Here is a 20644-nt window from a genome sequence, read left to right as displayed (position 1 = left end):
AATAACTAGCGGTATCAGATGAGCGGCTATAACCGTTATTTCTCAGTAACCGGTTGTTTCTATCAGTTACGTCATTTTTTGCCACCTCTAATCCATTCTCCTAGTAGCCAGAAGTGGGAGAAGGCCCTGCGTAGACAGGATTTCAGCTCTGCGCATACGTTTAAAAAATTGCTGTTGAAGGAATAATTCAGAACAGAAGAAAACCCGCCTTCCTGCTGAATTCGTATATTTTCGAGGTTATGCTCAAATCTTTTTTGACTGACAATCAGCTTGATAAAAAAATCGCTAGCAATACAACACGAAATTGTGTTTTCAATTAACACTGACAATGTGAAGTCATCCACAGGAACTATCAATCATAATTAATAGGAAAACATCAATACCAACTCGTAAACATGTTTTTTGCTCGCGTATCATGTCATTTCTGTAAACCCAGTATCTACTCTGTAGGAATCAACATGGATTCCGGAAACAGCGATCGTGTGAGACCCAACTCGCTTTATTTGTTCATGAAACCCAGAAAATATTAGATACAGGGTCCCAGGTAGATGCCATTTTCCTTGACTTCCGGAAGGCGTTCGATACAGTTCCGCACTGTCGCCTGATAAACGAAGTAAGAGCCTACGGAATATCAGACCAGCTGTGTGGCTGGATTGAAGAGTTTTTAGCAAACACAACACAGCATGTTGTTCTCAATGGATAGACGTCTAAAGACGTTAAAGTAACCTCTGGCGTGCCACAAGGGAGTGTTCCATTCGGTTTTTCGCGGATGATGCTGTAGTATACACAGAAGTTGCAGCATTAGAAAATTGCAGCGAAATGCAGGGAGATCTGCTGCGGAAAGTCACTTGGTGCAGGGAGTGGCAACTGACCCTTAACATAGACAAATGTAATGTATTGCGAATACATAGAAAGAAGGATACTTTATTGTATGACTATATGATAGCGGAACAAACACTGGTAGCAGTTACTTCTGTAAAATGTCTGGAAGTATGAGTGCGGAACGATTTGAAGTGGAATGATCATATAAAATTAATTGTTGGTAAGGCGGGTGCCAGGTCAACATTCATTGGGAGAGTCCTTAGAAAATGTAGTCCATCAACAAAGGAGGTGGCTTACAAAAGACTCGTTCGACCTATACCTGAGTATTGCTAATCAGTGTGGGATCCGTACCAGGTTGGGTTGACAGAGGAGATAGAGAAGATCCAAAGAAGAGCGGCGTGTTTCTTCACAGGGTTATTTGGTAAGCGTGATAGCGTCATGAAGATGTTTAGCAAACTCAAGTGGCAGACTCTGCAAGAGAGGCGCACTGCATCGCGGTGTAGCTTGCTGTCCAGGTTTCGAGAGGGTGCGTTTCTGGATGAGGTATCGAATATATTGCTTCCCCCTACTTATACCTCCCGAGGAGATCACGAATGTAAAATCAGAGAGATTCGAGCGCGCACGGAGGCTTTCCGGCAGTCGTTCTTCCCGCGAACCATACACGACTGGAACAGGAAAGGGAGGTAATGACAGTGGCACGTAAAGTGCCCTCCGCCACACACCGTTGGGTGGCTTGCAGAGTACAAACGTAGATGTAGATGTTCGAACTATCAAAACGCTCGCAAGCGTGTGTTTCCTGGTGGTTTTTTTCCAACATAGAATGAAGCAAAGGAAAACTTACTTGTGATAAACAGATCCCATACTGAGGCAGTGTCTAATATTGATTTGTGTGGGTCATTTATTGAAATGCGAGAATTAGTCTTGATAAATAAAGCCTTTCATTCGAGCTGCGATTTCGCACAAACGGACGCTCCGATAACATCGTGTCTCTTGAACAGAGCCATGTCTGGAAAGAAATTATGTTGAGTCGCATAGATGAAGACATTGAAATAGGGCCGGAAATATTCGGATAATGTCGAAAAACGTAGTCTATTATTTGAATGCTTCTTAAATCGACCATAAATAGATTTAAAAATGTTTTTGTATGCAAAAATGAAGTGATGAATATACAGATTCTCGCGGAAATTCAAGGTCTTTTCCCGGTTTTCTCCGTGGTTTTCAAAGTTTGGTAGCCACCATGACCAACGCAATATCCATTCTTGGGCCAGTATTTCACTCGGTGGTCGCCAACCTCAGTGTGTTTTTTCTAGTATGGATGGCAGCATGATTGCTTATTGTTGAATGCTTTGTGAAGTCTTCCTTGATACTGTGGCTGCCCAACACGCGCCAGGTCGACTCGCTACTTTGGGATCTCATATCTTTAATACCTGACGTCCATTACCTGCTGCATATTAATGTGAACACAGTGCCATAAAGTGTGTAATGGTGTGCCACAGGTGCAGTTATCGTTCACCTATCTTCTGATTTTGTATGGATACATGACATAAGGGCCATGGCCAGTCATGTATTGTATCAATCCACTGAATGGGTTATTAAATCTCGTTTTTAATCTCTACCTGATGTTAGGGAGAAATTCGTATGTTCTCCTGCCAGTGCCTGAAGTGTCCCATTCATTTTGCCACAGCTGTAACATGCAATCTTTTATTGCCTTCTTCAAACTGCCTCAGTTTCAAGCACACTTCGTACTTTCATTTGATTGCCTTTCTTTTGCCAGTAAAAGGGTCCCCTTTTCCTAATTTCCAAGTGCAGTTGGCATATTCCTAGAATTACTAACAAAGCATTATTCAGGGTATTGCCGTAGGCCCCCATTAATCTTAGTAGCGCACCTCGTTGAACCTTCTCATTATTGAGGCTGGCTTCACTAGCTGCAGTCTATGAGCCCAGACGCTTGCACCATATCCTACGACTGATGCTAATATAGATTGGTGATATACTATAATTGTCTTCAAGGGAAGCAGAAATTGCCTATTTGCAACGTTCATTAAGTTGGCACCTTTCCTGCCTGCTGCTCCCTCTACATAATGTGCAAAGTTGCCCTCCTTATATACCAATGTCACCTGAGCTTTTTTCCACTCGCTTGGGACATTTCGCAGGTGTGAGTTTCATGACAAATACAAATGCAATACACAAGAGGCCAATGCCATTGAGTTAAGTTAACTCTTTGTAAAACTGAATTGGGGTTTCATCAGGACCTGGTTACTCTTTCCACCCACTCATGACTAAAACATTGCATATTGGAGTAGGAGTGAAATGGAAGGGGAAAAAAAAAAGTAAATTCACACACACTTTAATTTCAAATAAGAACAAATGTACAAACGACATTAGAGAGATTACAATGACTCATTCACACAGTCAAAACTGTAACTTATGAACATTATACATGAAACTAAACAAGGCAACATTGTAAAAACAGGCAACAGCAATCAGAAATGCTAACTTTTGGAATAATAGGTATTGCCAGTTACCAAAGGAAAGGACTGCACTTTATAACAACACATAAATAAGAAAGGAAGATGGGGGGGGGGGGGGGGGGGGGGGGGGGGAATAATGACAGGAAAGGAGGGAGGGAATGAGTACAAATCACAAAGACAGAGAAGTTATCTATTTTACAAATGCCTTCTCTTGAATACAGCCTATATGTCTGTACATCCACCACCTGTATATTCATTCTACTTGCTGAATGAATTGCTTGGAGCAGAAATTTTAAATCTGCAGTCTAGGTCAACGAGATTAGCAGAACAAAAGAAGTGAAACACAGATGATTTTAACACAAATATTATAACAGCCATTTTTAAAAACTTTGCTTCCAATACACACTCCATATTTTCCTTTTACTCACATGGATGAGACAGACTTATCAGTTTAACTTTCATTTAAGTTTTACTTTGTCTGCTGCTGTAAGCACTTTTTTTTGCCACGGGTGCATTATTCAATTATCACTTTGGCTGCCCTGGTAGGAGGCATATAATGTGGCTTCTGTATAAACCCTCAGCTCAGCTTTTTTTTGTATATTTTTTTCTTAAACTACAATATGTCTTTCCAGAAACATCAAGGCCTTGTACAGTACCTGTGTTACATTCCTTGGATAACTATTTTTAAACAGTGTCAGGTAGTATTGGCCAATACACAACAAATGCAGCCAGTTCATAATAAGGGCACTGTAATGGATCTTATCTTCTACAGTTCACCATCTGTCTCAGCAGCATATTTCTCAACTATGAGAATTATACTGGACTTAACAAAATCTTACTTCTTAAATTAAGGAGAAAATTGGAGGGATGTCTCTCTCACACAAGTAATATTAAAAGCTGGCAAACATTTCCACTTAATTTCCATACTATTCTTTTGTAGAATTACAAGACACTTATCTTGATAATGCTACAGTAAAAAAAATAAAAACTCCAATAAAAACTGTGGAATTAAAATTTCATTCACTCAACAGAGAATGAGGTAGTATCAAATGGACAAAGTAAAAACTTTCCTTTATTTACAGGACTTCACAATTTGAACACTTCAGGAGGAGGGAACACCAGAAGAAGCAACACTACATTAGAATGTTGTATCACAGGAACACGTCATCTGACCCACTTGTAAACCACAGTTTCCAGAACCAACACATCTACTAAACAATAAATTACAACATGCCAGTGTCCACACTGGCTTCATCACAGAAAAGTTCTCCTTCGATGTGCTTCAATATTTTGGAATGGTGTCCTTGGGTCTCCATATACAGCTTCAGTTGTAGAAAATGGTGCACGAATCATTAAATTACTAGGCCTGCTGATACTGCCACTACCTGCTGCATCATAAATAGATTGTCTTTTTGTTAGCTGAAGTGAAGCTGAAAGAAAGAAATCAAAAGATGAGTGATAAACTATTTCAGATTACATAAGAGTTCATGTCACGAGGGTTGTCTTATTTTTATGTATTGCATGATAGCCTGTCATAAATGTGACAACCAAGACAAACTGAAGGGTATTACTCATTAATAATTCTATCAGCAAACCAAATAATACATGTAGAAACATCTAATTGGAAAGTAGACTCCCAAAATGGAGTGTGTGTGTGTGTGTGTGTGTGTGTGTGTGTGTTTGTGTGTGTGTGAGAGAGAGAGAGAGAGAGAGAGAGAGAGAGAGAGAGAGAGAGAGGGGGGAAGGGTAAATTGGCTGGGGAAATAGCAGGAAAGTTAAAGGGGGGAGGCACTGTCATGAGTGGTAAAATACCAGTGGTTATAGGATTCAGAAAAGACCCTTTTTTAGGGTAGGGAGGACAGAAAGAAAACAAATTTTAAGAGAGGTTAGAACTGAGACAAACCTTCAGTTTGAGAAAGAAATCAAAAAACATAATTCCAGCTTATTACATCAACATAAACAGCCATTGGTTAAGAATTTTCAACTGTCAGCAGATATTTTAACTCCATCCAATTTTAAGTCAGTCAATGTGAAATGTCAGCTATCTTTATTGCATCAAAATATTCGAGGACTGAGAAATAAAATTAATGAATTAACTATCTGCATAGATGAATTAGAGTCTTCAAACCCAGCTGACATAATCTGCCTCTCTGAACATCATGTGACCACTGGTATAGAACTTTTAAGTGTTACAGGGTTTAGGTTAGCATCTCACTATTGTAGATCAGAAATGGAGAAAGGAGGAGTTGCCACATTCATCAGGAACTGTCATAAATTTAAGAACATAGACATTCATAAATTTTGCCTAGAACAGCATATGGAAGCATGTGCAACAGAATTAGATTTTCACAAAAAATCTTTCATAATATTAAGTGTATATCGAGCACCTGCAGGTAACTTTAATCTGTTTGTAAACCACCTTGAAGCTGTACTGGCCCATTTAACAACCAAAAACAAAGAAATAGTGGTTGCTGGTGATTTCAATGTAGATTTCCTTAAAGACTCTCCCAATAAGAACCTATTTGAGTTAGTAACACTATCATTCAACTTAATTCCCACAGTAAAGTTCCCCACTAGGATAACCACTTGCTCACAAACAGCCATTGATAATATCTTTATAGAAAAGTCAAATGAACAAAATTATATTACAAAACCAATAGTCAATGGCCTCTCAGACCATGACATGCAGTTCCTTCTGTTAAATGTTAATACTGAACAGGATATAAAATCTGTTAAATCTGAGCTCAAGAGGGTAATCAGTAAGCCAAAAATTGATTATTTTAGGACACTCCTCAGAGACATTCACTGGACTGATGTTTACAGTGCTCATGGCATGAATGAAAAATATAACATTTTTGCTAATAAAGTGCTTACCTTATTTGAACACTGCTTTCCCCCAAAACTTACCAAGGTTAGAGCAAAGTCTACAAAGAAGCCATGGATTACTCGAGGAATAGGGGTATCTTGTAAAACAAAAAGAAAACTGTATCTGTCAATCCGAAACATTTCCAATGTTGATGCTATAGCACATTATAAGAAATACTGCAAAATATTAAAGACTGTAATACGGATGTCAAAGCAAATATATTACAAGGAAAAGATAGTCATATCAGATAACAAAATAAAGACAATATGGGATATAGTGAAGGAGGAGACCGGTAGAACCAGACATGAAGAGGAACAAATAGCATTAAGAGTAAATGATGCATTGGTGACAGATGTGTATAGTGTTGCAGAAGTTTTTAACAAACATTTTATAACTGTTACTGAAAAGATGGGGTTGTCAGGTTCGGTAGATGCTGCTATGGATTACCTTAGACCAGACATTTCAAGTAACTTCCACAATATGAATTTGACCCTCACTACCCCAACAGAAATAATGTCCATCATAAAATCTTTAAAATCAAAAACATCTAGTGGGTATGATGAAATATCAACAAAGTTAATTAAAGAATGTGATTCTGAGCTAAGTAACATATTAAGCTATCTGTGTAACCAGTCGTTTATCAGTGGAATATTTCCCGAATGGCTGAAATATGCTGAAGTTAAGCCACTGTTTAAGAAGGGAGATAAAGAAATAGCATCAAATTTCCGTCCAATTTCACTGTTGCCAGCATTCTCAAAAATTTTCGAAAAAGTAATGTACAGTCGTCTTTATAACCATCTTATCTCAAATAACATACTGTCAAAGTCACAGTTTGGATTTCTAAAAGGTTCTGATATTGAGAAGGCTATCTACACTTACAGTGAAAATGTACTTAATTCATTAGACAAAAAATTGCAGGCAACTGGTATATTTTGTGATCTGTCAAAGGCATTTGACTGTGTAAATCACAATATCCTTTTAAGTAAACTAGAATATTATAGTGTAACCGGAAATGCTGCAAAATGGTTCAAATCTTATATCTCTGGCAGGAAACAAAGGGTGTTATTAGGAAAGAGACATGTATCAAGCTATCAGGCATCATCCAACTGGGAACTAATTACATGTGGGGTCCCACAAGGTTCCATTTTGGGGCCCTTACTTTTTCTTGTGTATATCAATGACCTTTCATCAGTAACATTACCAGATGCCAAGTTTGTTTTGTTTGCTGATGATACAAACATTGCAATAAATAGCAAATCAAGTGTAGTCTTAGAAAGATCAGCCAATAAAATATTTGTAGACATTAATCACTGGTTCCTAGCCAATTCTTTGTCACTAAACTTTGAAAAAACACACTACATGCAGTTCAGAACTTGTAAGGGGTGTCCCAAGAGTATATGTCTAACATATGATGACAAGAAGATAGAAGAAGTGGACGGTGTTAAATTCTTGGGATTACAGCTTGATAATAAATTCAACTGGGAGGAGCACACCACAGAACTGCTGAAGCGTCTTAACAAATCTCTGTTTGCAATGCGAATTTTGTCAGACATAGGGGATATAAAAATGAAAAAGCTGGCATACTATGCTTACTTTCATTCCATAATGTCATATGGGATTATTTTCTGGGGTAATTCATCAAGCCAAGCTAAAGTTTTCCGGGCACAAAAACGTGCAGTAAGAATTATATGTGGTGTGAACTCAAGAACATCCTGCAGAAGCCTGTTTAGGGAACTAGGGATACTAACTACAGCTTCCCAATATATTTATTCCTTAATGAAATTTGTCATTAAAAATATATCACTTTTTCAAACCAACAGCTCAATTCATGGAATCAATACTAGAAATAAGAATAATCTTCACAAGGATTTAAAGTCACTTAGTCTTGTACAAAAAGGTGTGCATTATTCAGGAACACACATTTTCAATAACTTGCCAGCAGCCATAAAAAGCTTAACAACCAATGAAATTCAGTTTAAGAGAAGCCTAAAGGATTTATTGGTGGCCAACTCCTTCTACTCCATTGATGAATTTCTGAGGAAAACCAACTGATTTGTATATAAGTACAACATAACTTCTGCACAATTTCAGTGCAGTAATGTGTTCACTGAAAATTTGTGTGTGTGTGTGTGTGTGTGTGTGTAAGTATAATCTAACTTCTGCACCATTTCAGTGCAGTAATGTGTTCATTGTAAATAAGTATTACAGTAGTTGTATTACATGTTTCTTACCTTATAAATAAATATAAAACTTTTTTATTTTAAATTCAGTGCAATAGTATTTGTAAAATGACTCTTAGTGTTCATTAAAAAATGACGATCATTCCACTTGGGACCTGTGGAATGGTACATTAGCTTATTTGTTTTAGTTTAAATATTTGTCATGTATTGTTGTTTTTCTGACATGTTCCACATCCTGGAGGACCTCCTCACTACGGATCAGTTGGAATGAAAGTAAATCTAATCTAATCTAAAAGAGAGATAAAATGTCTGAAGCAACTTGCACCAGTCCTCTTCACGATGAGGAGACAGCTGGGTTCTGAATATGGTCTTCTCTATAAATTAATACACTGTTGATGTCTACCTGGAACACACTGACACACAAGCATGCAAAGTAAAATATTGTCCTCAATGTAACCAGACAGCTCTTGAAGATTTAGTGAGTTCACCTAACAATGACTGTTACGCATTGTTACAAACTCATGACTGTTTGATTATTGTTATTATTATTATTAGCATTATCAGAGTGCATTATATCACACAACTACCGTATGCATCAAACATTCTTCAAACACTATCGGAAATTATTTTCCTACCACATTAACATTTCACATACTGTTGTTGCCCGGCAACACTTTGCAATCCAATGCAATGGCAGCTGCACAGGAACCAATGCTAGACTTGTCCACAACTAATCACTTGCCTATCTGCAATACCAACAATCATTGACACCGCCATCACTTTACTATGATGTCTTCTTCTTCTTCTTCTTCTTCTTCTGTAGTGGTCAATCCAAGGATTTGTTTGCAACAGCTACAATGGCAGCTTGTCTCCATTCTGTGCGTCTTTCAGCTTTTCTCTTCATTTCTTTATATGTGTTACATCCCACATCTTTCACGATTTGATCCATGTACCTCAGTCGTGGTTTTCCTCTTGGTCTTTTTCCCTCCACATATCCCTCTATGATTGTGTTCAGGATTCCTTTATGTCTTAATAGATGGCCTGTAAATTGCACTCTTCTTTTAACAGTGAAACTCCAGAAGCTTCTCTTCTCACCTGCTCTTTCCAGAACCACTTCGTTTGTGACCTTGTCGATACATTTTATTTTGAGCATGCGTATATAGCACCACATTTCAAAAGAACTTAGCTTCTGGTCTTCCTCTGTCCCAAGAGTCCATGTTTCACACCCATAGCATGCCACACTCTACACATTTGATTTCAAAAATCTTTTCCTGATTTCAAGGCTGATGTTTTTCTTCTTGTTAAAGCTGATGTTTTTCTTCTTGTTAAAAGCAGCCTTTGCTTGAGCAATTCTACTTCTCACTTCCGCCTTGCTCCTTCCATCCCTGGTAATATTACTGCCCAGATAAGTAAATTTATCAACTTGTTCAAGCAGTTCATTGCCTACATGAACTTGGACTTTCACTTGATCTTTTCTGTCGCATGCCATTACTTTTGTTTTTGCTTTATTAATTCTCATATTATATTCTTCCCCCATAACTTTATTCATTCTATTCAGTAGGACTACAAGATCTTCACTTTCAGCTAGGACAGCTACATCATCGGCATATCTTATCATATCTATTCGTTGGCCACGAATTACTACACTTGTCTGTGAATTTTCCCTTACTTTTTTCAGCACCTCTTCAATGTATAGGTTAAAGATAACGGGATAGTGCGCAACCTTGTCGGATACCTTTCCGTATCTGCACCTCCTCTTGTTTTGTCCGTCCACGGATAACTGCTGTCTCGTTTTTGTACAGGTTCCATATCATTTTTCTATCTTTATAGTCTATTCCTACTTTTTATAGTACCTCAAACATCTTATCCCATTTAACATTATCAAAGGCTTTCTCTACATCTACAAAAGCTATGTATGTTGTCAGGTTCTTATCTAGTCATTTCTCTATTATTAGTTTTAGAGCAAATATTGCTACTCTGGTTCCTCTATCTTTCCAGAATCCAAACTGGTCTTAGGAGAGTGTAGCTTCGACTTATCTTGGTTCACAGGGCCCATGTCATCTCAGACCTTGAGAGTTTGTCTGCTAACTTATCACATCTCAAAGTCTCCTTTCATCAGAAAGGCTATTGTGAAAGACAGATCAGACATATGTTGCGCCATAAAACCACTGCGCACTGGGTGAGTGATGATAATAACGAGATGGCACCAAAGTTTACGGCTTTACGCAGGGAGCATTTTGAATAAAATTGGTCTGTTAATGCTACCTCACCTGTTAACTATCAATTTCACTACTGATAACTTCTGATGTCAGTCATCTTTGGTTTTGATGGTGTCAGTGTATAAAGTGTGAGTGGAGAGAGAGAGTGTGTGAGTGTGTGTGTGTGTGTGTGTGTGTGTGTGTGTGCGTGCGTGTGTATGTTTGTGTTTGTGAGTGTGTGTGTGTGTGTGTGTGTGTGTGTGTTATTTTTCCAGGGTTTCTATGCAAACCGAGGTTTTAAATTCCCTTGCACTGCACTTACCTGCTGCAGTTTTGTCTTGAAAATGGCAGGGTGGGTTCCTGCCAAAATATCGGTGCATGGGAGTTGTCGATTTGGGTATCTACTATTGGGAGACTGATTAAATGATAGAAAAAAAATGGGTAGACCTGAAGTGGAACATGTAATCAACTATTAGCAGCATACAAAGCCTAAAGAAACTACTACTGAGAGTTCCGAAAGTGTTCTACTAATCAGCTCCTAATTTAAAAGGGGATTACTAAAATAAAACAAATTCTCAAGCATTAGAAGCATATGAAACAGGATTAGACCTAACTCAATGAAGAACAAGAGTCAAACAAGAGACAAACTAGTTGGAATTTATTGAAAGAGAAATCAGCTTTTGTATTATGATAACAAAACATATATTTTCTGAGAAGACATATTTTACTACAAATAATACAATTACATTTCCGTTATACTTACATGGTCCTAATATCATTGACTCTCCTCTCCTGGTTGCCATAGGAACAGCAATAAACCTGTAACCTAAAACACAAGAAACAATTATGAAAATCCTTTTTATTCCTCTATGTTAGAGTAATGTTAATATCAAACATCTAACCAAACATGCCTGAATAAAGGTAAGAATGTGGAGCACTAACAAAAGAACCAGTTCCACAATTATCTGACTCAGGCAACTTGAACCTAAGTCGCAAGGTGAAAGCCATAAACTGTCTGAAGTATGTACATATGCTGACAGAAAAACAATCCCAACGCCAAGAAGAAGCTATGCGAGATAAATGAAATTTAGTAAGCATTTTTCTATACCTGAAAGATGATACCTACTGAAATCGCTAGTAGCAGACTAAGAGCGTGAAAATCAGGTTTGCTTCAAATAACTGCTGTAAAGGCCATGAACATTAATTACCTTTCAGATTGGACAGAGTGAGTTGATGTTAGCCAACAGTTCACAGAGTTTGAAAGAGGTCATATAACAGGGCTACGAATAGCTGTATGCAGAAAGACTTGAGAGGAGTGTAGTCATCAAACATGATTGCTGGCAACAGTGGTCATAGGAAGGTACGGTCACAAGAAGACCATTCTGCAGATGGCCATGTGGCACTACCGAGGGGAAAGACTGCCGTGTATGGCGTAAGGCTGTGGCACATTGTACTGCATCTAAAGCAGCAATTCAAGAAGCAGTTGGCACCACAGTGACACAAAGACTGGTTTGATGCAGCTCTCCATGCTACCCTATCTTGTGCATGCTTCTTCATCTCCCAGTACCTACTGCAACCTACATCCTTCTGAATCTGCTTAGTGTATTCATCTCGTGGTCTCCCTCTATGATTTTTACTCTCCACGCTGCCCTCCAATACTAAATTGGTGATCCCTTGATGCCCCAGAACATGTCCTACCAACCGATCCCTTCTTCTGGTCAAGCTGTGCCACAAAGTTCTCTTCTCCCCAATCCTATTCAATACTTCCTCATTAGTTACGTGATCTACCCATCTAATCTTCAGCATTCTTCTGTAGCACCACATTTCGAAAGCTTCTATTCTCTTCTTGTCCAAACTATTTATCGTCCATGTTTCACTTCCATACATGGCTACACTCCATACAAATACTTTCAGAAATGACTTCCTGACACTTAAATCTATACTCGATGTTAACAAATTTCTCTTCTTCAGAAACGCTTTCCTTGCCATTGCCAGTCTACATTTTATATCCTCTCTACTTCGACCATCATCAGTTATTTTGCTCCCCAAATAGCAAAACTCCTTTACTACTTTAAGTGTCTTATTTCCTAATCTAATTCCCTCAGCATCACCCGACTTAATTCAACTACATTCCATTATCCTCGTTTTGCTTTTGTTGATGTTCATCTTATATCCCCCTTTCAAGACGCTATCCATTCCATTCAACTGCTCTTCCAAGTCCTTTGCTGTCTCTGACAGAATTACAATGTCATCGGCGAACCTTAAAGTTTTTATTTCTTCTCCATGGATTTTAATACCTACTCCGAATTTTTCTTTTGTTTCCTTTACTGCTTGCTCAATATACAGATTGAATAACATCGGGGAGAGGCTACAACCCTGTCTTACTCCCTTCCCAACAACTGCTTCCCTTTCATGTCCCCCGACTCTTATAACTGCCATCTGGTTTCTGTACAAATTGTAAATAGCCTTTCGCTCCCTGTATTTTATCCGTGCCACCTTCAGAATTTGAAAAAGAGTATTCCAGTCAACATTGTCAAAAGCTTTCTCTAAGTCTACAAATGCTAGAAACATAGGTTTGCCTTTCCTTAATCTTTCTTCTAAGATAAGTCGTAAGGTCAGTATTGCCTCACGTGTTCCAGTATTTCTACAGAATCCAAACTGATCTTCCCCGAGGTCAGCTTCTACCATTTTTTCCATTCGTCTGTAAAGAATTCGTATTTTGCAGCTGTGGCTTATTAAACTGATTGGTCGGTAATTTTCACATCTGTCAACACCTGCTTTCTTTGGGATTGGGATTATTATATTCTTCTTGAAGTCTGAGGGTATTTCGCCTGTCTCATACATCTTGCTCACCAGATGGTAGAGTTTTGTCAGAAGTGAGTTTTGTCAGAAGTGGCTCTCCCAAGGCCATCAGTAGTTCCAATGGAATGTTGTCTACTCCGGGGGCCTCGTTTCGACTCAGGTCTTTCAGTGCTCTGTCAAACTCTTCACGCAGTATCTTATCTCCCATTTCATCTTCATCTACATCCTCTTCCATTTCCATAATATTGTCCTCAAGTACATCGCCGTTGTATAGACCCTCTATATACTCCTTCCACCTTTCTGCTTTCCCTTCTTTGCTTAGAACTGGGTTTCCATCTGAGCTCTTGATGTTCATACAAGTGGTTCTCTTACCTCCAAAGGTCTCTTTAATTTTCCTGTAGGCAGCATCTATCTTACCCCTAGTGAGATAAGCCTCTACATCTTCACATTTGTCCTCTAGCCATCCCTGCTTAGCCATTTTGCACTTCCTGTCGATCTCATTTTTGAGACGTTTGTATTCCTTTTTGCCTGCTTCATTTAATGCATTTTTATATTTTCTCCTTTCATCAGTTAAATTCAATATTTCTTCTGTTACCCAAGGATTTCTACTAGCCCTCGTCCTTTTACCTACTTGATCCTCTGCTGCCTTCTCTACTTCATCCCTCAAAGCTACCCATTCTTCTTCTACTGTATTTCTTTCCCCCATTCCTGTCAATTGTTCCCTTATGCTCTCCCTGAAACTCTGTACAACCTCTGGTTTAGTCAGTTTATCCAGGTTCCATCTCCTTAAATTCCCACCTTTTTGCCGTTTCTTCAGTTTTAAATCTACAGGTCATAACCAATAGATTGTGGTCAGAGTCCACATCTGCCCCTGGATATGTCTTACAATTTAAAACCTGGTTCCTAAATCTCTGTCTTACCATTATATAATCTATCTGATACCTTTTAGTACCTCCAGGGTTCTTCCATGTATACAACCTTCTTTCATGATTCTTAAACCAAGTGTTAGCTATGATTAAGTTATGCTCTGTGCAAAATTCTACCAGGCAGCTTCCTCTTTCATTTCTTAGCCCCAATCCATATTCACCTACTACGTTTCCTTCTCTCCCTTTTCCTACTACCGAATTCCAGTCACCCATGACTATTAAATTTTCGTCGCCCGTCACTATCTGAATAATTTCTTTTATTTCATCATACATTTCTTCAATTTCTTCGTCATCTGTAGAGCTAGTTGGCATATAAACTTGTACTACTGTAGTAGGTGTGGGCTTCGTATCTATCTTGGCCACAATAATGCGTTCACTTTGCTGTTTGTAGTAGCTTACCCGCATTCCTATTTTCCTATTCATTATTAAACCTACTCCTGCATTACCCCTATTTGATTTTGCGTTTATAACCCTGAGGTCCCCTAACCAAAAGTCTTGTTCCTCCTGCCACCGAACTTCACTAATTCCCACTATATCTAACTTTAACCTATCCATTTCCCTTTTTTAATTTTCTAACCTACCTGCCCGATTAAGTGATCTGACATTCCACGCTCCGATCCGTAGACCGTCAGTTTTCTTTCTCCTGATAACGACATCCTCATGAGTATTCCCCGCCCGGAGATCCGAATGGGGGACTATTTTACCTGCGGAATATTTTACCCAAGAGGACGCCATCATCATTTATCCATACAGTAAAGCTGCAAGCCCTCGGGAAAAATTACGGCCGTAGTTTCCCCTTGCTTTCAGCCGTTCGCAGTACCAGCACAGCAAGGCCATTTTGGTTATTGTTACAAGGCCAGATCAGTCAATCATCCAGACTGTTGCCCTTGCAACTACTGAAAAGGCTGCTGCCCCTCTTCAGGAACCACACGTTTGTCTGGCCTCTCAACAGATACCCCTCCGTTGTGGTTGCACCTACGGTACGGCTATCTGTATCGCTGAGGCATGCAAGCCTCCCCACCAACGGCAAGGTCCATGGTTCATGGGGCGAGGTAAGACACTGTTACAAATCAGATATTTCCAAGGACAGCTGTGAGCTAGACACCCTGTAGCCTGATTTCCACTTACCCCAAACCACCAATTTTTGTGATTTCAGTGGCATCAAGTGCGAACTCATTGGAGGGTGGATTGGAGGTCTGTTGTGTTTTCTGATGAAAGTCGGTTCTCGGTTGTGCCTCAGTACTAGTGGTAGCCGTGTGTTGGTTATGAGGCAGCCAGGTGAGCACCTACAAACCAACCTGTCTGCCGTCTAGACACACTGGACCTACAACTGGGTTTATGGTCTGGGGTGCAATTTTGTATGACAGCAGGAATACTCTTGTGGTTATTCCACGCACCATGACTGCAAAATTTCAAGTCAGTCTGGTGATTCGACCTGTTGTGCTGCCATTCATGAGCAGCATTCCAGGGAGTGTTTTCCAACAGGATAATGTTCGCTCACATACCACTGTGTTGCCCAACATGCTCTACAGAGAGTCAACATAGTGCATTGGCCTGGTTCATCACCAAATCTGTCTGTATGAGACATCACCAGATGATGACATCTCCATTGTCGTCCACAACCAGCATTAACTGTTCTGTATTGACTGACACAGTGCAATGGGCATGGAACTCCATCCCACAATGCATGCACATTTGCATGCTTACATTCAACATTTTGGCAGTTACTCTGGTTATTAACGTACTAGCATTTCACATTTACAATGGCTTATCTCGCACTTCCACAACCTGTCATCTTGCAACATTAATCAGTTAATATGTTACCCAGACATTCCTGAAATTTCATTACTCTATATTAATTATTTCTTGGTGTTGTAACTTTTCTCCTGTCATTGTATAACGAAGATGCTAATAAGAAACACCTCAAACCATGTAGATGAAAAGCTGTAAATTTATTTAGAAATAACATAAAATTTAATATGGCTAAATTAAGATGGGAACAATACCACAAATACTCTTATTAGCTTAATATTTATTTGATAAAAAATTATATTTTTCAAAGAAAATATTTTTTACCTCTATAATTACTGAGTCCTATTTATTGTAGATTATTACTTATTGTTCACCTTTATATTAAATACTGTTGCTTACCATTTGGCCAGCAGAACTTTTCAGTCTCTGAATCGAGATATTCAAACAATTTGTTGGTACAGCAATAAATGAAGTGTGTTTGCAATATTTATTTATTTTTCAAATTGGTAGGGGTTCCCAGTTTCTTGTTTAATGTGAGATGGGAGCTTACTGAATATCTTACCACCAGAGCACATAACTTCATTATAAATGTCAGGCAATGAGGCAAACTCTATATAAAAATTATTTTTGTGTCTTGTGTTGTGACTGTGTAAATCACAGTTCAATTGATACTTATTTTTATTATAAACAACAAAAAACCATCAAAGAGTACATGCATTTGGAAGCAGGTGCAAGAATTCCAAGATACTTAAAAAGGCTTCTGCAAGACGTATGCTTCTCTAATTTAGACAATATTCTTATTGACATGTCGAATAATCAGGTCTACTGCCGGATGTTTTGTCGCTCTGGCACAATATTTCGGCCACGTAACTCGTTGCCTTCTTCAGGTGCTACCTGAGACTGCCGTGTTGGAGGATCTTGTCCAGTATTTATGCCCAGAGGGCGCTGGGTGCTCTCTTTGCCATCCGTGCCCGCCTGGCGCCTGGCGCTGCTTGTAATGTGTTGTCTCTTCCCCGGTGTTACCTCGGACGTCCGCACCCGACTTGGGCGTCATCTGTGGCAGCTCTCTGAGGCCTGTCAAGTGTCGGGTGTGCCGTTCGCGGTCCGTGCCCGCCAGGTGCTGCTCCTGAGGTTTTTACCCCTCCCTGGTGCTCCCACGGACGTCCGCGCCCGGCTCGTCCACCATCTGTGGTCGTCTGGGGCCGAACCCGCATGTGGCATTCCATTCGTGGTCCGCGCCCACTTGGCGCTGCTACCGAGGTGTTGGCACTTCCCTGGTGCTCCGACGGACGTCCGCGCCTGCCTAGTCCACCATCTGCAGTTGTGGCAGCTGTCTGAGGCCCGTCTCGCATCGGGGGCTCTGTTCGCGGTCCGCACGCGCCCGCGCTGCTTGTACGGTGTTGTTTCTTCCCCGGTACTCCCTCGGACATCCGCACCCGACTTGGTCTCCATCTGTGGCAGCTCTCTGAGGCCTGTCCTTTGTTGGGCGCTCCATTCGCGGTCCGCGCCCGCCTGGCGCTGATCCTGCGGTGTTGGCACTTCCCTGGTGCTCCGACAGTCGTCCGTGCTCAGCTCGTCCATCATCTGCGGTCGTGGCGGCTGTCAGAGGCCCGTCCTGCGTCGGGAGTTGTGTTCGCGGTCCGCACCCGCCTGGCGCTACTCCTGCAGTGTTACTACTTCTTGAGGAGTTTGTTGGTTCATTTCGTTGAGCCCTGATAAGCTCCAGAGCCGGACTCCACGCCAATCTGAGCTGGTAACCGCTGTCTCGGTTTATTAGGTTGTCTGTGACCTTGATCTCGATGGCCTCCTTTATGACACTGTCCCAAAATCTTGGCGTCTGTGTCACAATTTTGGTGTTGTTATAGTCCATTGAGTGGCCAAGCTCCAGACAGTGCTCCACTATGGCACATTTTGTTGCCTGTCCGAGTCTGGTGTGCCTCTGGTGTTCTTTTCACCTGACGTCCACCGTCCTGGTTGTCTGGCCAATGTATGACTTTCCACACCGGCACGGGATGTTGTAAATGCCTGGTTTACGTAGCCCCAGGTCGTCCTTCACACTCCCTAGCATGGTCCCAATTTTGGAGGGTGGACAGAAGATACTCTTTATATCATATTTTGAAAGAATTCTGCTGATCTTTGCAGAAATAGGTCCAGCATATGGCAGGTATGCCACCTTCTTCGCCTCCTCTGGCTTCTCTTGTGTACCCTGTGGTTGACTGGTAGTACGAAGTGCCCTTTGGATGTCTGTGGAGGAGTATCCATTTCTGCTGAACACCAGCTGTAGATGTTCTATCTCTGTGGCCAGACTTTCCGTATCTGACAGAGCTTGAGCCCTGTGAACTACTGTTTTCAAGACTCCATTCTTCTGTGCCGGGCGCGGACGTCCGTGGGAGCACCAGGGAGGGGTAAAAACCTCAGGAGCAGCACCTGGCGGGTGCGGACCGCAAACGGAACGCCAGACACAGGACAGGCCTCAGAGAGCTGCCACAGATGGCGCCCAAGTCGGGCACGGACGTCCTAGGGAACACCGGGGAAGAGGCAACACATTAAAAGCAGCGCCAAGCGGGCGCGGACGGCAAAGAGAGCACCCAGCGCCCTCTGGGCATAAATACTGAGTTACGTGGCCAAAATATTCTGCCAGAGCAACACAAACATCCGGCAGTAGACCCGATTATTCGACATGTCAAGATCTCGCCAGGAAAGACTGAAGAGTTACAATATTCTTATTGCTCACTTCTGCTGAGCGAACATTTTATTTACTTTAGGTGCACTGCCCCAGAAGACAATTCCGTAACACAACAAGGAGTTAAAATATGCAAACTAAGATAACACTCTTGTCTTTAAGTCAACAAAATGAGAGATGCCTCTTAAAGCACAACCCACTGAACTAATTAATTGTTCCATGTGTCTTACGTGCTATCCAGTTGAAACCCATGAAATTTTACATGAAATATTCCATTCAGTGTATCTATATCTACATCAATACTCTGCAAGGCACCTAACAGTGTAAGAAGGATGGCACTTGTGGTGGTACCAGTAACTCATCCCCCCCCCCCCCATCCCCTTTCTCTGTTCCACTCAGAAATGGCTTGTGGGCAGAATGATTGTCAATAAGCCTCTGTGTAACTCTAATTTTTCAAATTTTCTCGTCATGGTCATTTTGAGAGATATCCGTCAGAGAAGTAATATGTTGTCTGACTTCTTGGAAGGTACTCAATTGAAATTTCAACAGTAAACCTCTCTTGTAGCATCTGTTACTGCAGTTTGTTGAGCATCTCTGCCACTTTCTCTCACCGAATAAATGATCCTGTGACAAAATGTGCTGCTCTTTGCTGTATCTCTCTCTCTCTCTCTCTCTCTCTCTCTCTCTATCTATCTATCTCTATCTCCCCCCCCCCCCACCTCTCCTATTAGTTCTACCTACTATGAACCACGCTCTCAGTGCAACCATGTCTCATCAGTTTATTCGCTGAAAATACAACTGTCAGTTGAACAGTGAGCAAAGGTAGGCAGTACCACATTTGGCAAACAGGCAAGTCTGTTTCCTAGCCATATGTTGATGATAGTTAACAAAGAAGTCCAAATATCAAAAGGAACTACAGCTGTACTTTCTTGTAATGACAACACTTACCCTGGCAACTCGGCTATAATGTTGTGATTTCTGTGGTACAGCCGTATTTGGACCTTGCCGTTGGTGGGGAGGCTTGCGTGCCTCAGCGATACAGATAGCCGTACCGTAGGTGCAACCACAACGGAGGGGTATCTGTTGAGAGGCCAGACAAACGTGTGGTTCCTGAAGAGGGGCAGCAGCCTTTTCAGTAGTTGCAAGGGCAACAGTCTGGATGATTGACTGATCTGGCCTTGTAACAATAACCAAAACGGCCTTGCTGTGCTGGTACTGCGAACGGCTGAAAGCAAGGGGAAACTACAGCCGTAATTTTTCCCGAGGGCATGCAGCTTTACTGTATGATTACATGATGATGGCGTCCTCTTGGGTAAAATATTCCGGAGGTAAAATAGTCCCCCATTCGGATCTCCGGGCGGGGACTACTCAAGAGGATGTCGTTATCAGGAGAAAGAAAACCGGCGTTCTACGGATCGGAGCGTGGAATGTCAGATCCCTTAATCGGGCAGGTAGGTTAGAAAATTTAAAAAGGGAAATGGATAGGTTGAAGTTAGATATAGTGGGAATTAGTGAAGTTCGGTGGCAGGAGGAACAAGACTTCTGGTCAGGTGACTACAGGGTTATAAACACAAAATCAAGTAGGGGTAATGCAGGAGTAGGTTTAATAATGAATAGGAAAATAGGAATGCGGGTAAGCTACTACAAACAGCATAGTGAACGCATTATTGTGGCCAAGATAGATACGAAGCCCACACCTACTACAGTAGCACAAGTTTATATGCCAACTAGCGCTGCAGATGACGAAGAAATTGAAGAAATGTATGATGAAATAAAAGAAATTATTCAGATTGTGAAGGGAGACGAAAATTTAATAGTCATGGGTGACTGGAATTCGAGTGTAGGAAAAGGGAGAGAAGGAAACATAGTAGGTGAATATGGATTGGGGGACAGAAATGAAAGAGGAAGCCGCCTGGTAGAATTTTGCACAGAGCACAACATAAT

General features: G+C 40.8%; 1 protein-coding gene across 1 annotated transcript in view; it reads right to left on the bottom strand.

The window, feature by feature from the left end:
• Positions 1 to 3153: 3153 nt before the first annotated feature.
• Positions 3154 to 20644, bottom strand: part of LOC124615603 (nuclear pore membrane glycoprotein 210-like) — a 262491-nt gene continuing 245000 nt past the window's right edge. The window contains exons 14-15 of the mRNA XM_047143596.1: positions 11301 to 11363; positions 3154 to 4723 (exon numbers count right to left, since the gene is read on the bottom strand). Coding sequence (XP_046999552.1) covers positions 4548 to 4723; positions 11301 to 11363 — 239 coding nt within the window. The 3' untranslated portion in view covers positions 3154 to 4547. The remainder of the gene's footprint in view (positions 4724 to 11300; positions 11364 to 20644) is intronic.

Source organism: Schistocerca americana, chromosome 5 (genome assembly GCF_021461395.2).
Source record: "Schistocerca americana isolate TAMUIC-IGC-003095 chromosome 5, iqSchAmer2.1, whole genome shotgun sequence".
NCBI classification, from domain to species: Eukaryota; Metazoa; Arthropoda; class Insecta; order Orthoptera; family Acrididae; genus Schistocerca; species Schistocerca americana.
Note: the sequence above shows the minus strand (reverse complement) of the source record. Positions and strands in the feature narration are given on the sequence as shown.